The sequence below is a fragment of the Sebastes umbrosus genome, chromosome 13 (genome assembly GCF_015220745.1).
Source record: "Sebastes umbrosus isolate fSebUmb1 chromosome 13, fSebUmb1.pri, whole genome shotgun sequence".
Taxonomy (NCBI): Eukaryota; Metazoa; Chordata; class Actinopteri; order Perciformes; family Sebastidae; genus Sebastes; species Sebastes umbrosus.
This window is the reverse complement of record NC_051281.1, coordinates 21,489,533-21,516,473: the sequence shown is the minus strand read 5'-3', so window position 1 is coordinate 21,516,473 and position 26,941 is coordinate 21,489,533. Positions and strand designations below refer to the sequence as shown.

The following is a 26,941-nucleotide window of genomic DNA, read 5'->3' as shown; positions in this document are numbered from 1 at the left end:
TCTGCTCTGACAGCATGGATTCCCTCACTGGATGTGTGACGTAATGAAGGACAGAAGTGTTGTAAAATAGAGGCACTTGTGTAACTCTGTGAAGTCTTCCTCGTAAGCTTTTCATTGTGTTTCTACAAAACAAGACTAAAATGGGAATAAGATGAAGAAAATAAATAAATAAAAAAAGTTTGTTGGAGGGTTGTTTGTGCTGCAATTTCCCCATTTTTGAGCAGTATTTCCTTACTTTTCATTACTTTTAATATGTATTTTGATTTCCTGTTTGCTGGATTCATTTCACTTTTTGTGACATTGTTGTATTTGTGGCAATTGCTATATATTTGGAACTTAAGACCTACAATATTAAACTACATTTCCCATGTATCCTTGCATGAAAAAGCACAGGTGCACTCTATTTGATGTCATTAGAAGTGCTGAGACTCCTTTTGTCAAACACTTGCCATGATGAAGGTCTATAATGACTGAAAGCTTGGTTTTATCTTTAAATACTTCATTAGACTTAAGTGTGTAGAAACTTTGGGGTCTTTTTGGGCACTTTATTGTGTCTTGAGTGTGGTGATATTCTCAATATCAACATTTAATGTACTGACTGTGTCCTTTCCTGCTTCCACAGTGAGACGCCAGAACATGAAAGTCCGTATCAATGCGACAGGAGACACCATCGTGATGAAGTTTTTGCGTCCCAACGCTGACACCAAGCTTGAGGGTTACATCCTGGGCTACGGCAGCAGCATGTTCTCCAAACAGTTCATTCAGCTTCCTGAGAACGGACAACCGTATGAGACTGAGTTTGGTAAGAAAGGCTATTGATACGTATGTTTCCACCTAGAGATGAGGAACAGACTACTATGTGCACATGTGAATTGTATTTTGACTTTTTTAGTCATGGATAAAAGAGAGCACTAAGAGGATCTATAACCTCTGGTTTGTTCCTCCTCTGTGTTTAGATGCTGAGCCCAAGTACCTTATCGCCGTCCAGCCCATCCCAAGCAATGAGGTGAAAAAGCAGTGCAAAGGTAATGCTAGGAAAAAAAATCATCAAGGTGACATGGTAAAAGTGAGCATTGAGGGTGGACTTGGAGGTTAAAGTAAAATGTTAATTCGTTTTCAGGTAAAGTTGAAATGCAGAAGCCGCTACACCTGGTCATTGGGTCAGTAACACCCACCTCGGTTCTCTTGTCTTGGGGGACCCTGCTGAAAACTCCCTATGAAGGCAATGTCATGAATGACTGTCTTGAGGATGGGTGAGTTTACACACTAGCACACACACACATACACACACACACACACATTTTCAAGAACTTTATTATCATGCCACAGAGCAGGGGTTTTTTACAGTCTGACACTGTCGACCCCCCTCAGACAAAACTGAGAGAACTGCGACCCCCGAACACCTTGCTTTAAAAAGGAAGTAAAATGTTACTATGGTTTCAATTGGCTAGCTAGCTGTAAACTACAACTTGAGCCACAGTATGCCAAATTAGCTACTAACAGTTCCTGTTTGCAATGTATATAGACAACGATCACTGCATTACTTCAATTACTGAAGAAAATGTGGTGATTCTCAGGCAAGTTCTGGAGTAATACAGAGTTTGTTTTTTATATGGTTTCTAAACAGATATATGGACATTTATTTGCAATAGACATCGAATTATGATTATGTCAGGAAGTGTAATGGATGTAAAAATATGTATATCATGTGTCTGTGTTCAGATTTAACAGAGTTATCACTCAGGGAATGAGGAGTAGGCATTTGGTCGCAGTTATTTCGTGTCAATCTGGGTGCTGAGGGTTTTGAAGTGCCTTTCAAGGGTCTGTGTGACATGGCAACCCTGATGGTATTGTACAAATGCACAAGTGTAGAAAATCCCAATAATGCACGGAGTTTCAATTTTCAACCTTTTCATATGTACTGGTATTGTAGTTTTGGTAAGCATAGAAACAGATAACTCACTCTTCTTTCCACCCACGCACACACATGCAGTTGTTGCACAGACTCTGTTATGCTGTATAACTGCATAAACAGTAAACTATTCCCTGAAGTCTCTCAGGTTACTGAGCAGCGGATCCTGGACAGTCTGTGCACACAGGTGTTTAGGAGAGGAGTCCACCCACGCATGTGAACAAAGTTTTCCTTCTCTCAAATAAATAAAAAAAGACATTTTTGGAAGCATTTGATAGAACAAATCCCACTCTGCCTTTTGGAACAAATCTCTTCTTGGTTTTATGTCTAATATTAGTTTCATATGTGTTTTCTGAATGAAAGGGATAGAAGCATCATGCATCGGCCCAGAAAATTTCTGTCACGGCATCCAAGTATTGTGTCCTGACTGTGCAGGTCATGCAGAAATGTGCAGTGTTAAACTACACTGGAAAACTTGAGATGGACATTTTTTGCGCGGAGTGCATACATTTTTCTTAAATTGACCATAAACTAAGATCAAACCCCTGCAGTTATTAGAAGATTGTGAGCATTGTTGGAATAACTATGCAATACTGAATAAGACAAGCCAATAAGATTTTATGGCATCTTAAAGTACTTAGCAGTTTGACTGTGACATTTAAGTACTTCTGGATATTCTATCATCTGGATGTCTGAGTTTCTTAATAGACATAGGATTTACTGTTTTATCTTCTTCGGCCCAGACACTACACGGTGCGTTATCGTGAGAGGAGCAGGAAATGGAACTACCAGACCTGCCCAACTAGTGACACGGTCATTGACAACCTGAGGCCCAACACAGTCTATGAGTTTGGTGTCCAGCCCAACTCTAAGGATGGCACTGGAGTGTGGAGCAAGCCGGTCATTCACAACATCAGCTCAGGGGGCATAGAGGGTATGTTTCATGTCAATTTTTCACCCCAACTAAAACGGGGTTTAGAAGGGAACCAGCAAACTGGAGAAAAAACTGGCGAGATGGTTAAGGTTAGGCATTGACCTCGCATGGTTAAGGTTAGGCATTGCTCTTGAATAATTAAGGTTAGGTATTGACCTCGAATAGTTAAGGTTAGGCATTGACCTCGCATGGTTAAGGTTAGGCATTGACCTCATATGGTTAAGGTTAGGCATTGACCTCGCATGGTTAAGGTTAGGCATTGACCTCGCATGGTTAAGGTTAGGCATTGACCTCGCATGGTTAAGGTTAGGCATTGACCTCGCATGGTTAAGGTTAGGCATTGACCTTGCATGGTTAAGGATAGGCATTGACCTCGCATGGTTAAGGTTAGGCATTGACCTTGCATGGTTAAGGATAGGCATTGACCTCGCATGGTTAAGGTTAGGCATTGACCTCGCATGGTTAAGGATAGGCATTGACCTTGCATGGTTAAGGATAGGCATTGACCTTGCATGGTTAAGGATAGGCATTGACCTCGCATGGTTAAGGATAGGCATTGACCTCGCATGGTTAAGGTTAGGCATTGACCTCGCATGGTTAAGGATAGGCATTGACCTTGCATGGTTAAGGATAGGCATTGACCTTGCATGGTTAAGGATAGGCATTGACCTCGCATGGTTAAGGTTAGGCATTGACCTCAAATAGTTAAGGTTAGGCATTGCTGTTGCAAATGGACAACAAACAAGTATCTTTAGAAATTAATGTTGATCAGAATCAACAAAGATCCATGCAATGTTAGTTATGTCAGTCATCTTGAAATATATATGTTTAAATATGTAGCTCCATGTAAGAAAGTATGTATGTACCCCAGGCTTTCAGAATAAGTGGGGACCAAATTGGGTACCAAAATTTCTGGTTATCTGTGGACAAATGTATTTAAATTGTATTACACGTTTAATTAAGAACACCCTGTGCTCTGTTGTTCAATGTTACACAGCTCCAAGGAAATTGTAGCTTCAAGTTGTTTCTGTTCTTTCTAGTCATGACAGTCCAAAAACTTCTGCCTGATTTCTTTGGTGTATAAATCTGTTTGATCGCTGTTTTAGGGAACAGCTCTTTTGCTGGTGGTATTTTCATGTGACTACATAATGACAGCCAGAGATACTAACCAGTCTTGGTTGAATCAAAACCATCTTGTGGTTAACTTGTGTTCAGCCATTACTGAGGAACTCTCTCCTTCGATCTTCCAAGATGAAATGCATCTTGAGCGAAGCATGTGGTTGTGCAATGTGGTTTTGTTTAGTCCCCTCACTTTCTATTAGTTCAACTGAAATGATTTCTTTACTAATTTTTATCTTGTCTCATGTTTGTAGAGAAGGCCATCCGGAAAATCTTTAAACGTCCCGCCAACCCTGTGGTATGTATTGGAAACACTTCATTTCATAAGCATAAACCAAAGCATTACAACTAATATTATGAAGCTGTTTTGTTGTAGATTTTCTTTCTCATGTGAAATGCAATAAGTGTGAGAGTAGTAGGCTACTGAGACTGCACAGGTACACCTCATCTCCTCAAAATGAATAGTTTTGGGAACAGGGTGTATTTTTGGAACAGGCAATATGCTTTTGAGTCCGTGTTGTGCACTTTAGTGAGCTTATGCTATTCTCAGGGTTGTTTGCCTCATTAGTTTTCCATCCAACTGCTGAATGGAAACAGCACCAGTGCAGCCAGGACCGGTCAAGCCAAGAGAACAGTCTGTAGCTAGCTAACTTCTGGAGTGGAATAAAAAGGAGAGGAAGAGTTAGGGTAGAGGATGAAGGACATGAATTGAAAGGAGAAAGGTGGCACTGATTTACTGACAGTGGACGGCTGATGTGTCACGGGCTCCTCTGCACTTGTAAAACGTCACAGCTGTTGAGAATCAGCCACAACACTTGTCCTTCCAGAGGGAAACTTCAAATAACAAGCTTGTCAGCAGGGATTTTACCAATTCGACATGGAGTAGAGGGCCTAAGACTAATGAAACACAGAGAAAGAAGCAGAGAAAGAGAAGGCGTTGAGGTAAAATGCTAACACTTTGACTTGTGATAATTGCAAGTATTAACGATCAGCTCTACCCCTTGTCTTTTTGTCTTTCGCCCTTCAGAAACCTTTAACACCAAGTCTACGCCCCTTCCCCTCTTCTCCGCGCCACGGTAAGCCAACAGAGACACGCTGCTTCGGGTCAAACTCACTGAACCTGTTTTTATACAGCAGCAGAATTTTTACAACATACTATGATTTATTGCTGCTCAGATATGTTTGTTTCAGCCATTCTCACTGACCCCTGTTTTAAGACTCAGCATGTGAAGAATTTTAACTAGAACTTTTGATTTATCGTTTTTGCAGACAGGACCTCATCATATCCTGTCTAACTTTTTTTTTTTTTTTAATTCACAATTTTCATTTTGCTGGTTTGTTGCAGATGCCACGTTTTCAAACTGTGTGTCCATGATGACAGGTTTAGCACAAAATATTATGTTTCACTAACAAAAAGACCAATAAACACAACCCAATCTACCCCAAATTATATTCATTTCTAACAAGTTTTCATTAGTGAGTCAACCGACTTTACCTACCTTTGAACATGGCTATATCAATATTGTATAAATAACAATAACTCAAATGACTATTGACTGTGTAATGTGAAATGGGTCATTTTTAGTGATCATTATCATCCGACTCTGCAGTTACACTCGTCTCTATGGTTTCAGCAGTTGTTATCTCAATGTTTTAATATTGAGGCTCACAACTTTAACTGTTTTGATTCACTCTTACTGTTCTCATTAGTGTCATTTTCGGCCACAGCAGGCAGCTGTTTTCAGCGAAAAAAAACAAAAACACTGTACACTGCGTGCTCAGCACCAAACAGCAGATGCATAAAGTTAGCGACTAGCTCGTGAACATAATGGAGTATTTAGCAGCTAAAGAACCAAATATTTCCCTCAGGAGTCGGTGAAGCCCAAACAGCAGAGCTAAAATGAGAATGAATATTATTGGACATACCTTCGGTTGCCAGAAACACAACTCTTCATTATATCAACTTAAAAGGTGATAATATGTTAATGTTGTGTTTACAGCTTGTTTCCGCTGCCCCCATGTGGCCAAAGAACCTAAGATGCCAGGTTCAGCATACTGTAGGGAAAAACAACAGATAAACATTGAACATTTTGATGATGGGTGCAATACAGAACTATAACGCAGTCTGCATTGTTTCATCCTAAACACATTTTGTTGTTGTGAAATAGGTGCATGAACATAATTCCTTTACATGACTCTTTTTTTCAGGATTATGAGGACATCTTATGTGTGATTCCTTGACTTAAATCTCTCCTCCCTTGTCCTTGTCAGTTCTCCATAACAGGACCCAGGGCAGACTGCCCAACACCCGGAACATAGCCCCAAAGACAACTCTTGGTAATGACCTTTCTGACCTAAAACTGAGTTCAGAGGTCAGAAAAACACTCTTGACCTTACGTCTGACCATTCTACCTGACTTCTCCCTCACTATCCTGCTCATTGTTTACTGCAAATACACCATTTCTTTTTGTACTGCAGGACATACAGTTATAACTTTTCTCCCAGGTCTACTAACGTGCACTATATTTCTCAGCTCCCACCACAACTACTACACAGGAATTTCTGTCGACCCCTGGACCCACATTGCCTGTGGTCACCAAACAGCCAATCGGTAAACTGTGAATCATGGTTCTTTTTGAAAAAGCTTCATGGCTCTCATTCAGGCTGTATGCAGTCATAGACTTGGCGGACTGTAATTGAAGAGGCTGTCGATGCTTTACAGTGTCCTTTGTAATTAGCTGCATGAGTAAGAGTAGCATGCTCTGAGTGAGTACAGTGGCAAGACCCTCCCCGTGGAAGCCGATGGTGTCAGCTGTTTGAGTTGTAATGAGTTTAAGGTAGGTGGCCTTGGCTGCATGGCATTTTAGCAAAACAACAAAGCTTGCAGGGAGTCTTAATGATGGTTTCTAGGTTCTCTTGTGTATGTCAAGTTATTTTTACAGTGACTGATTTGCAAGATATATTCAACACAGTTTTATTTCAGAGCCCTGTTAGGCGCCAGCCCAGTAGGCAGGAAAAAAATGCTGACATTGTATTTTTCTGAAAACCATAGATACGTTGAATTACAATGTTTTTCATTTTGTCAGAGCAAGTGACGTAGTACAATGAGCAACGTGCAGATCAAGTGATGTAGTATACAGAGCGACTGTTATTCAAAGTTGCATGGTATGATAACGAGTACAACAAGTGAGAAAGTCCACTATGGGCGAGCAGAAGGGGTTGGTGTATGGGTGAAATAAAACACAGGACTTTCATCCAGGAGACTGTGTTCCCTGTGAAACCAAAAGTAAACGTTGACTTTACACTTGTTACGTAAGAAAGTCGGCTAAGGGTGGTTATTTATTTACCTCAGTTACGTTGTTATGGTTGTTACTTTATGTTGTTAAGCCATTATTTTAACACAAACTATGATCTTTTATCTAACCTTAACCAAGTAGTTTTGTTGCCTAAACCTAACCAATCGTTTCACAACGTTAACCACTTTGTGATACGAGGCTGATATGAAACGTATGATATATAATGTGAAACAGATTTTTGGTCCAGAAACGTCAGCATTCAACGTGTCCCGTGGTTTGCAGAAAAGTACAATGCCGAATTTCTAGCGACCGGGTTGTAGGTCATCATTACCAACTCAATCTTGCATCAGTCCATGACATTATAGAAGTTAATATGTTGGGCAGTTTCACTAGTTTTTTATATTTCGGTATTTACAGGATTATTTATCACCATTTTTGTTGATTACAAACCTGAGGCTTTTGCTTTTAATGCAGCGCAGGTGATGTGAAGTCTGCATGACAGAACTGCATGCACCAGACATTCCTCTCTCTCCAGCAGGAAATCTAGCAGAATTTTCATCTTCTACTGTTCTTGTATTACCCTGACTTTCTGTGTCCCCTTCTCCAACATGTATCTTCTATTATATTTGCAAGTAACCGTAAATCTTATTAAATTAAGCTAGAGTTTAGTAATACAAATGCTATGTCCCAATTCAGGGCACGGATACATCTGAATACAACCAAATAGACCTGTTCAATTTCAAAGGCCCCTTCAAATTTGAAGGATGCAACTGTTGCAGTATTTGCAACCCTCATTATCCCACAATCGATTTTGCACCTGTCACTTATTTAATGTAGCATTCATGGGATGGAGGATCCAGTCCCTGTATTGAGACACCACCAGTTTTCATTACTTTCAGGAAATAATCATTTGGAACAATGTTTCCTGTTCTTGGTTGGTTGGTTGGTTGGTTAATTCCACTGAATTGGCCAACAACACCCCCAAAACAAAGATATTTTAAACATTACATGGCCATACAGTTGAGTAGAGGTGTTAAAGGCCCGGAATGTCATGATATCTATTGGTTTCTTTGCTTTCCTGCTGTTTTTTTTCTCTCTCTCTTTCTCTCTCTTATTTTCTGACTTCCTCTGACATCTGATCAGATTGAACAATCAATTTAGAATGGTCCATCAAAATCCCGCAGCAAGCAATCAGTCAGCATCTATTAAACCATCATGTGTCCTAGCATCTTAGAGGCACAGCCAATGGATTTGGATAGTTGTCACTCACAGGCGTCCTGGCCCTGATAGCTGAATCTGTCTGCAGTAACACGGCTGTTACATTGCAAATACCTCCATATGGTCTGTCTGCCTTTGAAATTGGACCCCCTCTATCAGACATGAGCCAGGTAGAAGTTATTGTGTAATGTGTGCTTTAATACCAGATTAGCTCAGAGTTCTCAGGCCAGTAGCTGTTGGCACTTCTGCCGATCTAAATTTCAGCTGTTCCCCAACTACCTTTATGTCTTATTTTCATGATTTTCTAGACCATAAAATATTTTTTATGTTATTTTGTAAAAGAACCTTTACTGCAGAATATTATACTTGAAATTATATTTTACAGCAAAGTATTGTAGCTTCATGGCCGTATTTTCTCTCTCACACAACCCAGGAGGAGGAGACCTCTCCAGATCTGTGTTGCCTCCTTTCAAGGAGATCCCGTTAGCTCCCAAGACCCGTCCTCCACTACACATTACAACCACCATGGCATCTGTGCCAGTCCCCCCAAAAAACATAGAGAAACATGGAGAGCATCCTCCGAGTCAACCACAACAAAATCCTCAGTCCCAACCTAATGCACAACCTCAACCAAATCCTCAGCTCCAACCACGACCAAATCCCCAAACCCAAAAACCCCAACTAAAGCCGAGGGTGAAGGCTCGGCCTCAATCACAACCGCAACCAAAACCCCGTTTACAAACTCAACCACAACCCCAACCAACATCCCTGCCCATCCAGACCCCAAAACAACCTCAACCCACATACCAGCCCATACTCCAGACCCCAAAACAACCTCAACCCACATACCAGCCCATACTCCAGACCCCAAAACAACCTCAACCAACATCCCAGCCCATACTTCAGACCCAACCTCAACCACAACCCCATCCAACATCCCAGCCCATACTCCAGACCCGACCACAACCACAACCCCAACCAACATCCCAGCCCATACCCCAGACCCAACCACAATCCAAACCACCATCCCAGTCCAAAATCAAGACCCAAACTCAATCACAACCCCAATCAACACCTCACCCCAAACTCCAGACCCAGCCTCAGTCATACTCACGGCCAAAGTCACAGCCTCAAACCACAACCCAGCTCCAAGCTGAACAACAACCTCAACCTACACTCCAGACCCAACCAAAACCCCAACCCCAACCAACGTCCAAGCTCATACCCCAGACCCAACCGCAACCCCAACCATCATCCAAAATCCAGACCCAAACTCAATCACAACCCCAATTAACACCTCAGCCCAAACTCCCGACCCAACCTCAGTCACAATCTCAGCCAAAGCCACATCCCCAATCACAGCCTCGAACCACAACCCAGCTCCTGGCTGAACCACAGCCTAAACCAACACTCCAGCCCAAACGCCAGGCCCAACCTCAAACACAACCGCATCCAAAGACCCAGACCCAGCCTCAAGTTCAATCACCTCCCCAACCCACACCTGTGCCACATCCTCAAACACCTCAACCAACACTCCATCACATACCTCAGACCCAACAAGCACTACAAAAGACTCACATCCAGCCCCAACTTCAACCACAATTTCGATCTACAACTCAGCCACAAACCCAAACACAACCTCAACCAAAGACCAACCCACAGCGTCCGCCACAATTTCAATCTACAACTAAGCCACAAACACAACCTCAACCAAAGACCAACCCACAGCCTCAGCCACAACCTCTACTAAAAACTGACCCAGAGCCTCAACTAACTACCAAGCAGCAGGCTAAGGCCAAACTGACACCTAAACCAAAGATTGATTTTTTCCAACCCAATCCCGAAACACAGCCTCAACCAAAGAGCCAACCCATGGTTAAAATGCAGCCTCAACCAAAGAGCCAACCCAAGCCAAAAATGCAGCCAAAACGAAAGTGCAAACCCAAACCAAAAATGCAGCCTCAACCAAAGAGCCAACCCAAGCCCAAAACACTGCCTACAACAAAAAAGCAGCCAGAGACTCAACAACAACCTCAACCAAAAAAACAGCCCAAATCTCAAAAAAAGCCCCAAACAAAGGACCAACAAGAACCTCACCCAAAGATCCAGCCATGGCCCCAAACACAACCTCCAATAAAGACCCAGGCCCAACCTATATCTCATTCTCAACCGATTCCCCAACCACAGCCTTCACCAAATACCCAGATCCAGTCCCCGCTTGAACCTCTACCCAAGCCACAACCTCAACCTGGGCTTCAGTCTCAGACCAGGACCTACTCTGAACCCACCAAGGTCACCCCAAGGCAGGCAGTCTCTACGGGTAAAGACCCTTCTTTTTGCCATCAGCAATCCACACAATCAAGTATTAAGACCTTATCTAAAATTACATTTTAAAAGGGGCATAGTGATTCAAATTTTGGTTGTATTTGTTGTTTTTAAGTAACTGTTGTCAAAAACAAGATAGACATTGTTATTGTCAGAATCTGGTTAATAATTTCCGCAGATTTTTAGGTAATCTCGATGAGTTGCAAAAAAAACGATCTTTGCAATAGATGTTGTATATAGAAACTCCTTCAAACCATGATTAAATGTTCAATTGGTAAGTCAAAGTGAGAGCCCATATACTGTATATGTGCCATCTAAATTTGTCCTCCAGTCAGAGTTCAGCATTGTCTGACTACATGAAAGAGTTTACTCTTCATGGATATCATGATCACAACAAATACCCTAGCTGCATTGGTTTAAAACCAACAATATTCTCCTTGTACATTATCTCCATTATGCCCCCTTTAAAAGTCAAACATACATTCATATTATCTTAGATAAATAGTGAGTTTTCTTTCATACAGCTCCTAGTCCACCAGAAGAGGGCAAGCCTCTACCAAGACCTGCCCTGGCTACAGAGAAGGCTGGTAGTTACAATCAGGGTAAACATCATGACAAGTTTGTCCCATCACCATCTCTGCTTTCGTCAAGTCACGTGGAACCCAGTGCTTTTAGTTGTACTTCAAATCATTGGATGATGTCACTGCTTCCCCATCTTCATCTCCATCCTACCACCCCACACACCCCACCCCATCATTATCCCTGCCTCCATGTGTGCCTCCATTTTCAGCCTCGCACACTCACCTCACCCCTGACCCACTCACAACCAGAGCAGTCTGGCTGGCTTTCGTTCTCATTTGTTCCTCTCTGTCATTTCATTCATTGTCCACTCTTCTATGTTGTTATTCACTGATGTGCTCTATCATTTATTCCATCTAGGTAAAGCGCTTAAGCTGTCGGAAGTGGATCATTGCTAACCTCCCCAATTGCTTTTCTGCTCATCTAGGTACTGGCATCCTCAGGCCATCCATTCCTGAAGTTCCTCGTTCTCCCATTAGCTCATCAGTTCCTGCAACAGGAAGAAACACCACGCTGCCCCGCACCCGGGTTCCTCCTCAGTCCACTCGTAATAGTGGCAGACCAATTTCTCCATCCAAGACATTCACTTCCTCTCACAGCTCCAACACACCTGGGGGTAATGGAGTACTCACTTCCCTTCTTCTTATTCCCTCTTCCCACGTCGCTACCTCAGGTTATCCTCTCCTGTCAGCACTCTCTCATGCTGTCATCTGCAATTGTGCATCTACAGAGGAAGACAAACAAAACTCATGGCTCTTGATTTAGCACATGGTCTGTGTTTGAATGCACACAACATTTGGATACTTGTGCCTATCTCCCGCTCGATCTTCTGCTTTCCCTCCTCTCACGGTCCATATGTTCTCCACGCTCTGCCACATGTGCTCGGTGTGTATTTCACAGTTTTACCACGAGCAACAGTGGCGTCTCTGGGGTCATGATCGTTAACATGATTTACGGTCCCTCTTGCTGGCCGGGTGGGAAGTCTGGCCACAGCACTGGCCAGGACGCACCACATTTTACACCAACCATGCCAAGCCAAGCACTGTGCAGACAGTACAGCAAGCATAGCCAGTATCTCTTTACTTTCTCTCTCTGTATCTCTTCCTCTCGCAAACACACTCTCCAAAGAGTTATAGAAGAAGAATGGAGTGAGAACTGTCAAAGGATAGAATTTATGTTTTAAAGTCATGGCAATTACGTTTGTATATTCAGAACATCTGTAAAACCAGGCTGAAGACACAAACAAGTCTCCAGCTTTAATTTTGCTGATGTTAGACAGTAAGAAAATAGATGATAAGAAAGAAAGACAAAAAAGCTTTTTTTCTTTCTGACTTTCTTCTTATTTGGTATTTGTTTGTCACAGTGACACAAAACATTTTATAACAGACCTTTTTCTCCCTCCAACAGCCGGTGGGGCGGATCATAAGGGCAATGCTCTTCCTAAACCTGTGGTGTGGTCCAGAGAGAAACCTGGTAAAGAAAAACCAAGATAATCACCTTTCAGTGTTCCTCACTCACTAATCTAAGAAGCACTGTTATGTCCCGTCACAGTCACACCGATCTGTGCTTTTGTCACAATTCTCTCATGCTTTGTGATCTTCAACTTGTCTGTCAGTGTGACGTTTTGTGTCTGGTCGTGATCTGTGTTGTCCAATAGTCCCAGTAGCTTATACGTGACTGAGACTGAAGCCATATATAATTCTGATTTTGGCATATACCTGTCCTCTCAACATTGTTTAGTCTACCGCACATATGGACCTGTAGTCAGGAACTAGTTTGAATTGGTTTTGAGAATAGCTTTAGCCTGCTTGTTGAGAAAGGTGAATGTGGTTTGTCCTTTTTTTTGGGTCAATCACATTGTTTCCATTCTGCCAGGCAGGTTCTGTTAATTAGAGTAATTGAATCCATCTCAAGTAGTAAAGCAAACCAAGTCTGGACCACATGTATTAATGGTGCCGCTCTGCTCACTCCTTGTTTGGAGTTGTGAAGAGAGGTTTGTGCTTCAGTCCCATGTCACAGCTGGTGTGTGTTATTTCTGGAAACTTTGACAGTTTCAGAGGTCTTCAAGGAGTCGCATGGCTCTCTGGAAGCAACTCTACTGAAAAGAAGTAATTTTGCCTGCCACCCTGCACACACATCCAAGCACATTAAAGCACTCCTAATGACTGTTTCTACTTTTCTAAAAAGACGTAATATAGTTTACCTTCCTGCCCCCATCAAGTAAATGACATGCAACAAAATTACCTGCATACTACACAGCACTCTGCAACTTCGTATTGTACACAACAGCTGGTACAGGGTTTGCTTTTGGGATGAATTAGAGTGTGTCCTTGACAGTTTTATAGAGCTCAGTTTCACACTGGCATTTCAACTTGAATTTGTTTCAAAGATCTGCTTATAGTGGACTGCAGGTGTGTAATGGACAGTGTCCATCCATGAATTCCATCCATGAAATCTGAGTTTGTGTTGCAAAAGCAACAAAGCCCAGTATTGTGAGACACTGGTATGCGTTTCAGTGGGAATATTTTTCTGGACTGAAAGTAAATCTTCGTGTTTTGATTGCATCTCTTTTCACGTTCTCGCCCTAAAGATGAAGTTATCTGACAGAAGCCAGCGTTCACACCACTGCTGCTGTTTTACATCACAGAACTGAGTCCGACGCCTTTGGCACATCAGAGACTCGGTCGGCTGTTTGACGGGTTTATTGTGTGACAGCAAACCAAACACACCCGCTGTAGAAACTGTAGACCGCCGACCAGATCGTATTTTATGCATTGTAAATGGTGCGCTTTCTAGTCTACCGACCACTCCAAGCGCTTTACAATACATGCCAATATTCACCCATTCACACACACATTCATACACTGAATGCAGGGGTTGCAACGTGCCAACCTGCTCATCATGAACGGCTAGGAGTTCAGTGTCTTGCCCGAGGATACTCTCTCTGGAACCAGGAACCTTCTGGTTACTAGGCGCATTTTAGGATTTTTGCCTTTATTATATAACATTATTTTTTTTGCCTTACATGGCGCACATCTTCTCACATGACATCACATTGGCCCTGTTCCCCTTTCCCTGCCCAGTTAACCATGACATCACTCTTTTGAGCTGTCAATCCTTCACGTCACGTCTTTTGTAACTGTATATCTTGGGACTAGCATTTAAATTACTGCATCACCATATTGTGCGACTTTCTGTTTGAGCATATGTTTGCCATTAGCTGTCAGTTATATGTGTGAGTCAGAGGCCCCCCTTGAATGTATTCTCAGTGTTAATCAGTGAGACTTGTCGGCAGATGTTGTTTCAGTTTGTCTTGATAGCCTCAACTCTTCTCTCTTGGGCGTAGATGCCAGAGATCACTGATTTATGCCGACTCTTGGGGAGGGAGGTCAGCTCCGAGGGAGGAAACGAATCCAAGAGAAATGTTTTGGCCTCAACAAATTAGACAATTGCAGAATCTTGTCTCCACAGTGACCATTTATGAATGTCTGAGATAAGAAAATGACAAATGGTGAAGACAGTGGGTGCTCTGGAAATGAATCCCAACCGTTAAAATTGATTATCTCTAAGCAACTCGGAAATGAAACGTGTAATTTGAAATTGCATGTGTCAAACCTCCCAGAGCATAACTTCCACCTCCTAAGGGTACATTTACACCTAACCTAATTAGCACCCAAAAATATCACAATGATTAAGGGAGATAATGCTTGTTTAACAACATTAAATCATTTCAGAACTCTAATGTTAAGATATCTGAGTTTGACAGTTTGTAGCTAAAGTGTGCCTTGCTCTTCCTTGTGATTACTTATCCAGTTCTGAAAAAGCCAATTCAGTCCTTGTGTGCAGTTTATAGTGAAACTGATCTGATCTTCATCTCATGTCATAGCTTGGCTTGATCTTTATTTTATTGTTTTCTCAATGGTGCAGGAATTTGGTGGAAAATTTGGTGGTCAAACAGCATCAGATCCAAACTAATCTTTCACAAATGGGAGTTAAAGTCATACAAAAGAAGTTGTCAGACCTGCTAGCTTACAAGCCAAGCTGTTTAGGATTCACTAAGGATTTTCAAATTCCCCAGTTATTCTTCTGGGGACTTTTGGGTGAGTGGTTAAAGCACCGGCTTATAGTTTCAAGGTTTTTAAACACTGACATGGTTTTCATTAGTCAAAGACGATGGTGGCAGCACTTCACAAAGTGATTTTTCAGCATTTCACATGCAATCTGCCTGGCTTTTATGTGCTTTATTGTTGCTTGTATATTTGTACTTTCGTTGTTCAGCACGCAGAATTACTGCGGTCTTCTGACCCACTAAATGTCTCCCTCTTTTTGAATCTATAAACTTGACATTCTTTCCATTATTGCACTATTAAAATAACCAACAACACTTGTTTTCAGTTTTGTATCTCTTCTTCAGTGCCGACCACCTGTTCTGTTTCAATGTGATTCTTAATCTGAAATGAACTCTTGTTTCCCACAAGTCCCTGCAGTCCTGCGTCCCCCTATTCCTGTCAACAAGAGACCCAACCTGGTGGGGAAACCCAGTGACCATGGTGAGGGCAACAGTGATGGCTGCATTGACCACTGCTGCATCTTGTGCTGTATACTGTAAATAAACACTTAACAGCAAGCCGAGAGGAAGGCTTGACTTAAGCTACTTCTTAAGCCAGTGGTTCTCAAACAGTTCCTTCATCCCGTCCTTTAGATGCAGAAAATATTTCATATAAACATAACAGCATTACTAGCTTACTTTAAAAAAAAAAAAATGCCGAACTATTCCTTTAAACTTTACCCAAACTGCCAGAGTCTGAAGGCACAATGGACATATGGCTTGCTTTCTACATTGACAGTTAACCTGAAACAAAATAAGCTTTTTTTTGTATTTTCTTGACTTGTTTTGACATTATTGCTCAATGAGCAGCACTTATTTTCCTTTTCTTCCTTTCTAAAAAAATCTCCATCTTGAATGATTTATGTTGTTTTGTTGACTGAACGAACCTTGCTAAACTCAATCTTTATAGCCTTGCATAGCGTGAAAGCACTCTTGTTTGTTTCTTTGTCCCACATGAATCTGATTTATTTAACTTAAGTTCCACTACACATTTTCCCACAAGGTCTAGTAAGTCCCGGCTGCAATGCCTCTATGGCCTACGCCCTTCGTTGTAGTTTGAGAACCACTGTCTTAAACTATCCTCTGCAAATAAAAGTGCTTACAGCTGTCAAAATAGCTTCCAATGAAATGTACAGCGTTTACTAATGAACAAAACGGCATTCATTTTAACATTACAGCTCATCTCAGCGGTCTTGTTGCTAAAGCTTTTTGGACTTTTTTTCTCTGTCCTCACACAAGTGTGCTGTTGTGCACAAATCCTGTGTGTGTGTGTGTGTGTGTGTGTGTGTGTGTGTGTGCGTGTGTGCGTGTGTGTGTGTGTGTGTGTGTGTGTGTGTGTGTGTGTGTGTGTGTGTGCATGGTTCTGAGCATCTGGGCATCCTTGGTCTCAGCAGATGTACTCTGGGAGACCTTATTCCGCTTTAAAGAGCACGAGAGCTATTACTCAAAGAGCAATCTCTGATCTTTCAGCAGCCAGGAAAAGGCCACTGAGTTGCTCAGTGAGGATGGCCAGAGCAGATGGATCGCAACTGTGTATGACTATGAGTCAGATGATGAGGGTGAAGAACTGATCTCTTCTCCTCCTCCTCCTCTTCCTGCTGCTCTCTGTCCTCAGATAAACCCATGGACCTGAAACAAGGAGACAAGGAGTCCATCTTGAAGCCATTCCCTCTGGTCACAGCCAAGCCGAAGCAAGAGCGCAAACAGCGTCTGACAACTACCTCTGCCCCAGTAGCAAACAGTACGAGTGACACAACTTTTAATTTATCTTAGGAGTATAATTATGACTCATTAACATAACTGCACGCAAAATGTTAGGTTTTCCTTGAATGTGAGACATTCGATTAATTGAAAAAGCTTTGTGATTTTGAGTCAATATATGCATGTGATAATAATCAGGAGATATTGGCGATGCAGCTTGCAGGTGTGTGTAATAGTAGAGTAAAGAAAGATGAACATTTTGAATATTAAGAGGCAGACAAAGAGCCCAGGCGCAGGCCAGAGCAGGTGTTGGGCTGGCCGGTCATTGACCTGGGCCAGAGCTTTAAAAATGAAGACAGAGAGAGCTGCCAGGGACTGCTGGCACATCAAACTAACCCCAACTCGTCTCTCCTGTTTCCTTTTTCAGCCAGCCGTTTTGACATAAATCAAAACTCCTCCATATTCAGGCCCTTGCCTGCGTCAGACGTAGACATCATGGGCAAGAAGCGCTTTGTAGGTAAGACTTCATCATGGTCATTTTACATCTCCACTGCAGATTTTAAAAACGTCATCATTGAAATCAGCTCTTTCACTTGGTACTGCTGCATGAATAGCCTAAAGAGTGAAAAAAGGAAGCATGCATAAATGGATAACCGCCGTTTTTATTGCACCCGTCTGCAGCTCCCCACGTGGTCTACAAGACGGATAAGGTGCCAGAAGAGCCGTGCTCCATCACCACCTCCCTCAGTTACTTCCCTGACGAGGAGGGCAGTGATATGAACGTGACTGCTCCACCCCGCCTCCCTCCCTCCAACGTCACTGTGGTTACTGTGGAGGGCTGCCCGTCTTTCGTCATTCTTGACTGGCAGAAATCTGACAATGAAACCAGAGGTACGAATATAATGATACAAATGAAAGGCTCTGTCGGCTTCCCAAACGCCTCGAGTCGGTGAGCCTCCGGGCCTGAATTGCGTTGGGGTGCTCAGACCCCTTTATACCTGCAAGGAAGACTAGTGTTGTTTTGGAAAATGATCACTTCTATGGACAAGAACTCCATCTCCACTCAGTTATGCTGTGTCTCCATTCATTCAGCCATACTCGATAAAGGGTTGAAATGAACTAAATGCAACTAAGGGTTGTAACTAGGTTGTCACTTATGATTAATGATCATTTATTAATGCTTTAAAGATTATTAATAGTATACTTATACCAACAGTGTTTTGGTTCCCTTTTGGTTGTTGTTTACGCCCCTCCAGAACAATTTACTTTGTCTTTTTTTTATCTATCCTTTTTAATTAATCAAGAAGACCCATCCAATGTGCCATTTAACTATTTATTTTCTGGAAATGTGCCAACATTGAATCCAAATTATTAACGACTTGTTTACTTGCAATTTACTGATCTATAAAGTAAATCTATAATGATTTAAGCTAACAACCTGTTTTTTAACCATTATTAGAAAGTGGTAACATGATCATGTTTGGATGCTTCAGAGGCCTTTCAATGTCACACCTCAACCCCAAACCTCATATCCTGCCTCAAGCTCTCACATCTTGCCTCATGTAAAATATCTCACCATGTTCAAAATCACATTATGGTGTGTGTTATTAAAAGCACACTGATATTCCTGCTTCTTTCGCCAGAGTATGAAGTGGTATCCACCACCAAAGGGCCAAATGGAGACGAGGTTTCCGTACTGATAACCAACCAGACACACACAGCCGTGGAGAATCTCAGCCCAAATAGCAGGTATGTGTCTCAGACATTAGTCAGATAGATCAAGTAATATAAAAAACTGGAATACGCTACCTTAACATTTCTTTCTTTTAATCCTCTAGTTGGTACTCTTGTATAGTTTGGGAACAACCACCGGGTTTACATCACCATAAGGTTGCACATAAACCTTTTGCTTAAAGGTTCCCTGTGGAGTGTTTGACCTTTTAGTAGCGCTATGAAACAGCTCGTCTATGAGTTGTTCCTCTGTTTTGTTTATCCCATGCAGGAGTACAGACGTGCATGTGCATGCGGGTGACGTGATACATATTCCTGCCAATGGTATTGCATTATTTCACTGATCAACAGGCAGCAGTAACATGTCAGCAAAGGCAGTGAAGCAGACTAAAGTAAACATGGATGCAAACAACACAGGTTTCAAACATCAGCTTTGCATTCATCAGTTTGTCAGAGCTATATGCTTGAACTGCTGGCTGATTAAATCAGTAAGGTTCATTATAGATCTCATCAAGAGGAGTATTAGATAGCACTGAAAGGTTATTAGTGGGCTACTTTTAAAGATGCCGTGAATTGTGTTTAGTTTTGCAAGTGGCCAAAGTGACACAAAAGCTGAGGAAATCTGGGTGGAGAGGTTTACTGAGTTTTTAAATTAGATCTCAGCATGTGCAGTCTCAAAACTCACCAGAACCCTCCGCTGGGCTGGGTTTGCTGGCCCAACTGTTGCCAGGACATCTGAATGCAACACATGGAAAAAGCATCAGCTCTGTGTGTGAGTGTGCGTGTGTATATGTGTGTGTGTGTGACCCATTCTTAGCTGTCAAAGGCATGAAAATAATATGCGTCCCAGTTCTGGAGGTTGGGAGGAATTTAGATTGAAAACTCCTCAAAGTTTGGATTATGCCTTTTATTTCTTTCTTTTTTTTTGTCTATTTTATTTCAGTTATGAATTCACAGTAACACCAAAGAATGAGCTGGGATCAGGAGCCTCCAGTGATCCTGTGTCTTTTAGCACAGAATCAGGCAAGTTTTACAAACCATATAATCCTCCAAAGTCATACTAGAGGAAATTCCTGATAATCCCTGATGTGTTTTGCTCTGAGTTAGTTGCATGTTAATGCCACTGTATATATTGCTAATTATCAGGCAGTGATTCACATTGCTTTGAATCTCAGAAGGTGGGCTATTAAGCAGTTGTTAGTCTAATGATTTCAACATGGCACTGGGGTCTGACTGATTAAGACTCAAGGGTCTTGTCAGCTCACCAGTTGTCCTTCGAGGCTCATTTCTAACAGAGGCATATCATCCACCTGGACCGGAGAGCTCTGGACAAAACTAAATTTGCACCAACCATAAAGCAGCTGAAGTGCAGGCCTGAGTTGAGTTTTTAAACTTGCAGTGACAACACTGAGAGAGGAAAGCTTTGCTTAATTGGCCTCCTGCCCTTGTGCAATCAAAGCCCAGCCTTTTTGGGGCTGGATATTGTAAATACTATGCCAAGTGGGCTCTGATACAAGTCTGGGTTTGTCTAGCACAATGATTCAAGATGTCTTATGACTGTGTGTTAATTCTTAGTTGCTTTGATGACGTTATTCATCGCAACTTTCTCTCACGTTTGCAGCGGATCCACGAGTGAGCGAACATGTTTCAGGTGAATATCATCTTTTGCTCTTCTGATCAGTGTTTCTCCAGCAAAATTAAGCTTTATAATATGTTTAACCGTCACTGGTTTAACCTCATACAGATAACAAACTGTATATTAAAGCCTTTGCTTCAAATGATTTCTTCACAGGCAAAGATGCCATCTGGACTCAGTTCCCATTTAAATCCGATGAGTACTCTGAATGCAATGGAAAGATGTATGTGAAGAGAACTTGGTACCGAAAGTTTGTGGGCATCCAGCTCTGCAACTCCCTGAGATACAAGATCTACCTGAGCGACTCTCTCACTGGTAATTACAGACTGAAATATAAAGCCATGTTCACACTACTCGACTTTCAAAGTTGTCAGATAGCTGTACAACTTGCTATCTTGTAATTGGGAGTCTTTAAGTCGTTGTGGTTTTCAAACTACATGACACACGACAAGATCTTTCACCAGGAGGAATCCCTGATGAGTATGTCTGATCTCCAAACTTTGTCACAATAACACATGCAAAAAGTGACACAAGTGTAGTTGAACTTATTGATGTTGTCGCTGACACATGTTCACATAATAGCCTGTTTCAACACGTCTTCACTGCTTCCCCTGTGTAGATCAGTTACTGTGTTATGTTTATTCATGCCAACATCTAACACCCAAGGTGCAACAACAACTTTGGTCCGTGTTGCAAATGCAACACATAGCACACACAGCTGCAGGCGACCCCTCCTCCAGGTTTCCCTTCAACCCGTGTCTCGCGCTCTAAATGGCTGTAGCTCCACGACAGGTCCAGATATTTAGTCTGCTAGAAATCTGGAATGTGTCTGCGAGGCACCGGCGAGCGTCTAGCCTTGTGTCTTTGCACAGTTCACACATAGTGCTCGAGCGCCAATTTGCGAGCGCCGAGCCGATGCTGATTTGCCTCTGATCTGGGGCTGTGGTCGAGGAGCTCCAAAAACTAACCAGATGCTTAGGGCCCCCAGGGGACACCAGCAAATTACTGATCAAACATCACATCGCCAGAATGTCAGCTCTGTGGGAACTTCCTTGTTTTAGTTGGATAACAATGCATATTTTTCATTATTGTTAGGGGTGAAAATAGGCCTCAAACCGGAGAGAAAATGGTTTGCGTAGAACCCCAAAAAAGGTTGGGTGGTTCAGGGTTAACCGCCTCTCCATTAATGCATTTGCAGTTATGTCAGTGTTAAATTTGGAGATCTTGAATCCCCAGATGTTATATGAAAAATTAACTGCCTAAACAGTATTAACGCATATTCCAAGAGGACATTAGCTCAGGTGCTCGCCTAGCTACTAAATTAAAAACAATGTATTTAATACTGTGGATCAAAAAATAAAAAAAGGCCAAACATAAGTGATGCACCTTGAAATGGGTCCAATAAAACAGGCAATAAATGTTAAATGAAACCTTGAAAATGATATAAAAAATACAACCGATATCTCAGAAAATAAGTCATTTAACAGCTGTGTGCACAACCCCCCCCAATTCTGTATACTAGGGGTGCTCAAAGTTTTGATGACTGAGGGCCAATTCAGGGAGCCAGCATATGATTGAGTGCCGCAGAGGAAAAGTGCACACATTAAAAAAAATATTTTTTCCGAATTAATAACTTTAGCTAAAAGCACTTGAATTGCTGACAGAATGTAATATAATAACTGCGACACTCGTGAGGTGTTACTTGTTGCCATGCAACCAGTAGCTTTCTACAGGTTGTCATTCCTCAAATACTATACTATGATATTTTTAATGAAATGTTTTCATGAAATGCTATACTATGACACTTTTAGTGACATTTTTATGACATACTATACTATGAAATTTTTGATGACATTTTGATGGCATACTATGCAATTACTTTTTGTGACATGCTATATTATGAAATTTTTTTGTGACATACTTTGATATTTTATTATGACATAATTTATGAAATTCTTTATGGCATAATACAGACTTTTTTCTTTTACGACTTTTTGTGGCATACTATTTTATGAAATTTTTTGTGCCATACTATACTACAATGTTTTATGACATTTTTGTGTACTATGTTTTGATTTTTTTGATGTCATAAAAAAGTCATAATTTCTGTTGAAAAATGTCATAAAAAGACTTTATAGTTTGGTATGAAGAAAAATTTAATGAAAAATCATATTATAGTAGGTCATAAAAAAGTCATAGTAAAGTATGACTCTTTTTATTCTTTTTTCGAAATATCATACTATGACTTTTTTTTGGACATTCTATACTCAGGCTATTTTTTCGACATACAATACTATGATTGTTTTATGATTTTTTTTTCGACATACTATATTGACTTTTTTTTCTAAATACAATATTATGACTTTTTAAAATTTTCTGGACATACTATACTATGAATTATTTTCGACATACTATACCATGACTTTTTAGTTTTTTTGACTCACTATACTATCACTTTTTAATTTTTTTCTACATACAATACTATGACCTTTTTTTCAACAAACTATACTAAGACTTTTTAGAAAAATTGACATGCTATACTATGACTTTTTTTTCGAAATACTATACTTCAACTTTTTTTTATTTTTTCAACATACTATACCTTGATTTTTTTACAACATACTATACTATGACTTTATTTATTTTTTTCAAGATACTATACTATTACTTTATTTTTTTTTAAATTTCTTCAACATACTATACGATGACTTTTCTTTGTTTTTTTGACATACTATACCATGAATTTTTTTCGACATACTATAGTATGATTTTTTTCCGTCACACTATAGTATGATTTCTTTACATATTTTTTATCACACTATACTATGACTTTTTAATTTTTCAACATACTATTCAATGACTTTCTTTCAACATACTATATATGACTTTTTTAAGACATACTATACTATGACGTTTTGTTTTTTTTCGACGTAATATACTATGACATTTTATTATTTTTAAGACGTACTATATTATAACATTTTTTTATTTTTTTGACATACTATACCATGAATTTTTTTCGACATACTATACTATGGCTTTTTAAAAATTTCTTCAACATACTATACTATGACATTTTTTTTTTCAACATACTATACTGTGACACTTTTTTTCCATATACTTTACTATGAATTTTTTCGAAATACTATACTGTGACTTTTTTTTATTTCTTTTTAAAAACTTTTCGACCCACTATAATATGACTTTTATTTTTCAACATACAATACTATGAATTATTTCGTCATATTGTACTATGACCTTTTTTCGAATAACTATACTATAACTTTTTTTTTCAACATGCTATACCATGAATTTTTTTTCGACATACTAAACTATGGCTTTTTTTAGTTTCTTCAACATACTATACTATGACTTTTCTTTGTTTTTTCGACATACTATAATATGACTTTAATTTTTTCGACATACAATACCATGACTTATTTCGTCAAACTATGACTTTTTCAAAAAATTTAGAAATTCTATACTATGACTTTTTTATTTTTTCGACATAATACACTGACTTTTTTTCAACTTACTGTACTATAACATTTTTTATTTTTTCAATGTACTATACTATGATTTGTTTTCAACATACTTTACTATGATTTTCTTATTTTTTTGACATACTATACTATGAATTTGTTTTTTTTCGTCACACTATACTATGACTTTTTAAAATTTTGTCAACATACTATACTGGGACTTTTTTTCGACATACTATACTATGACTTTTTTTTCGAGATATACTATTCTATGACTTTTTAATTATTTCGAGATACTATGCTCTGAATTTTAAATTTTTCGACATACTATACTGTGACTTTTTTTCTACATACTGTACTATGACGTCTTTTAGTTTTTTCGACATACTATAGTAGGACTTTATTTAGACATATTATACTATGACTTTTTTCCACATACTATAATCCTTTTTTTTTTTTCGACATACTATACTATGACTTTTTAAAAAAATTTTTTTGACAAACTATACTATGACTTTTTTTTGTTTTTTCGAAATACTATAGTGCGACTTTTTTTGACATACTATACTATGACTGTTTTTAATTTTTTTGACAATTTTTTTTTACATACTATACTGGCAAAAAATAGCCACAGTACAATGTCGAAAAAAGGTCATAGTACAGTATGTCAAAAAAATTTAAACAAAGTCATAGTATAGTATGTTGAAAAAAAGGCATAGTATAGTATGCCCAAAAACGTCATAGTATATTATGTCGAAAAAATAAAAAAAAATCATAGTATACTAAGTTGAAAAAATAAAAAAATCATAGTATAGTATGTTGAAATAAAGTCATAGTATAGTTTGTGCAAAAAAGTCACAGTATAATATGTAAAAAAAAAATTTAAAAGTCATAGTATAGTATGTCGAAAAATAAAAAAAGTCATAGTATAGTTTGTCGAAAGAATAAAAAGACATGATGTACAATACTGACTTTTTCAATGGTATACTATTCTTTTTGTTTTTTGTTTTTTTTCAATGCATACTACACTATGACATTTTTAATGACATTTTTTTTTAATGACATACTATACTATGACATTTTTTTATGGCATACTGCGCTATTTTACTTTTATGACATACTATACCAGGAGTCATGTAATCATTTTAAAGCTTCCTAAGTTTCCTGAAGAAAAAAACACATTGACCATTTTCTGACCACTCTCAAATTGAAGATTAAGTGGTCAGATTTAACTTTCTCTGTCCTTTCTATAGGGAAGTTTTACAACCTTGGAGATCAGACGGGTTATGGTGAGGACCACTGTCAATTTGTGGACTCCTTTCTGGATGGACGTACCGGCACACAGATGTTTGCTGACCAGCTACCAAGCAGGCCAGGTATTTTGCTTAGCCATAGCGATGAAACCAATCATTTAATTATCTAAACTCTTATACTCTCCTCTGTGTCTTTGTATTATACCAGGGTTTTATAGAGCCTTGAGACAGGAACCTGTCCACTTTGGAGAGATTGGAGGGAGGTCACATGTTACTTATGTAGGCTGGTATGAGTGTGGCACACCCATACCTGGGAAGTGGTAAAACCGCACAGGGCTATCCAGAAAGGATGACTTCCTTGATGGGGAGGAAGAAGAAGACGTCTGACTAGGCCTCAAGGGAGATGGGCCTTTCTTTAATGCTACCATGGACACTGTAGATGGGTCTGTCTGTTTGAACTCGGCCTTCTTTCCCAGGTATGAACCAGTACAGGACTATTGTGTCACAAAACTCTATTGAGTGCATTTGTAACAATGGTCCTTATTTTTCTATTTATCAAAAAACGCATTCAACTAAGGAATGCAGGACTTTGAGTGAACCAAAATGTTGAATATAAAGTAATTACAGAGAAAATGTTGGGAAGCTGGCTCCCAAAGTGTAATAACTTGTATGATATTATTTATCAAAGGGAATTGTTATTGAATATTCTGTGTGTGCTCGGGTTTTTTGAGATGAGAAAGTAAAAATTGTTCCCAATACTTGCATGTCAAGGAGCACACGCATTGCGTCATTTGAATACAAAAATGTGCCAATCATACTTTCATTGTACATTTGGACTATGTAAAATACAAGTACACACAGACATGCAGAATTGACCTTCTGCTGGCCCTAAGGGATTATTAGCAGTTGCAGTTTGCACAGTATTAAACTTTTGTTTATATATGTATATGGTGTGAAATATAGTATGTATACCAGGGATCATATAGTTTGATACATTTCAGGTAAGAAATAAAACAGCTTATTAGCCAAATTGTTGATCTATGGGGGCTCTTGGAAAGATTTATGTATTTTTAATGTTAGTGCAGTCTTGTCCTGTATTTTATAAAAGAATAAGATATATATAAAAATGTATAAATAAACCAAGCTTCAATGTGGAAATAATATACTATAAGTAATGACATAATTTATGTTTTTGTGTTCAAACTTACGAGAAATTGTACATAAAGCTTTAAATCATCGTAGAGAAATTGTCAGGTTTTTTCCCACATCTGTCGTGACTGCAGTTGTTTTCTGATGCACCATGTATGTTTTCGGCAATAAATCTTGTTTTTATATTTACTGATATTCATTTCCATCTGACTTCAATGCATTTTATGTCTGTCAAGTTAGACATTTTGGGAAATCTCGAAGTTATTCGCTTTCTTGCCGAGTCAGATGAGACGATCGATGTACACTTTTTGAAGTTACTATTAGCAGCTGGCTAACTTAGCTTAGCACAAAGACTGGAAACTAATTAACATATCTTGTTTGTGTAATCCGTACAACAAGTGTACAAAACAAAAAAATGACAATTCGCAGTTTTTTTTGGGGGGGGGCGTGGGGGGGGTTATGTGCCAAACTATTCAATAATCAGGTCCAGTTGCCACT

The 26,941-nt window shown here is 39.7% G+C and overlaps 1 protein-coding gene across 7 annotated transcripts in view; it reads left to right on the top strand.

Moving 5' to 3' along the window:
• LOC119500003 (target of Nesh-SH3) overlaps positions 1-26,638 on the top strand; it is a 35,296-nt gene extending 8,658 nt beyond the window's left edge. Inside the window, exons 2-23 of one of the 7 annotated variants that reach the window (XM_037789354.1) lie at positions 623-802; positions 957-1,025; positions 1,121-1,253; positions 2,656-2,846; positions 4,220-4,263; positions 4,993-5,041; positions 6,237-6,302; positions 6,499-6,576; positions 8,913-10,799; positions 11,329-11,406; positions 11,811-11,999; positions 12,791-12,856; positions 15,862-15,933; positions 17,107-17,232; positions 17,620-17,709; positions 17,874-18,083; positions 18,836-18,941; positions 19,867-19,946; positions 20,545-20,574; positions 20,716-20,874; positions 25,295-25,417; positions 25,503-26,638. In XM_037789354.1, the coding sequence (XP_037645282.1) occupies positions 623-802; positions 957-1,025; positions 1,121-1,253; positions 2,656-2,846; positions 4,220-4,263; positions 4,993-5,041; positions 6,237-6,302; positions 6,499-6,576; positions 8,913-10,799; positions 11,329-11,406; positions 11,811-11,999; positions 12,791-12,856; positions 15,862-15,933; positions 17,107-17,232; positions 17,620-17,709; positions 17,874-18,083; positions 18,836-18,941; positions 19,867-19,946; positions 20,545-20,574; positions 20,716-20,874; positions 25,295-25,417; positions 25,503-25,618 (4,142 nt within the window). In that variant the 3' untranslated portion in view covers positions 25,619-26,638. Of the gene's footprint in view, positions 1-622; positions 803-956; positions 1,026-1,120; positions 1,254-2,655; positions 2,847-4,219; positions 4,264-4,992; positions 5,042-6,236; positions 6,303-6,498; positions 6,577-8,912; positions 10,800-11,328; positions 11,407-11,810; positions 12,000-12,790; positions 12,857-15,861; positions 15,934-17,106; positions 17,233-17,619; positions 17,710-17,873; positions 18,084-18,835; positions 18,942-19,866; positions 19,947-20,544; positions 20,575-20,715; positions 20,875-25,294; positions 25,418-25,502 lie in introns of those variants that run through there. The other 6 variants (XM_037789355.1, XR_005209499.1, XM_037789356.1 and 3 more) reach the window with 6 other exon arrangements.
• Positions 26,639-26,941: the final 303 nt, after the last annotated feature.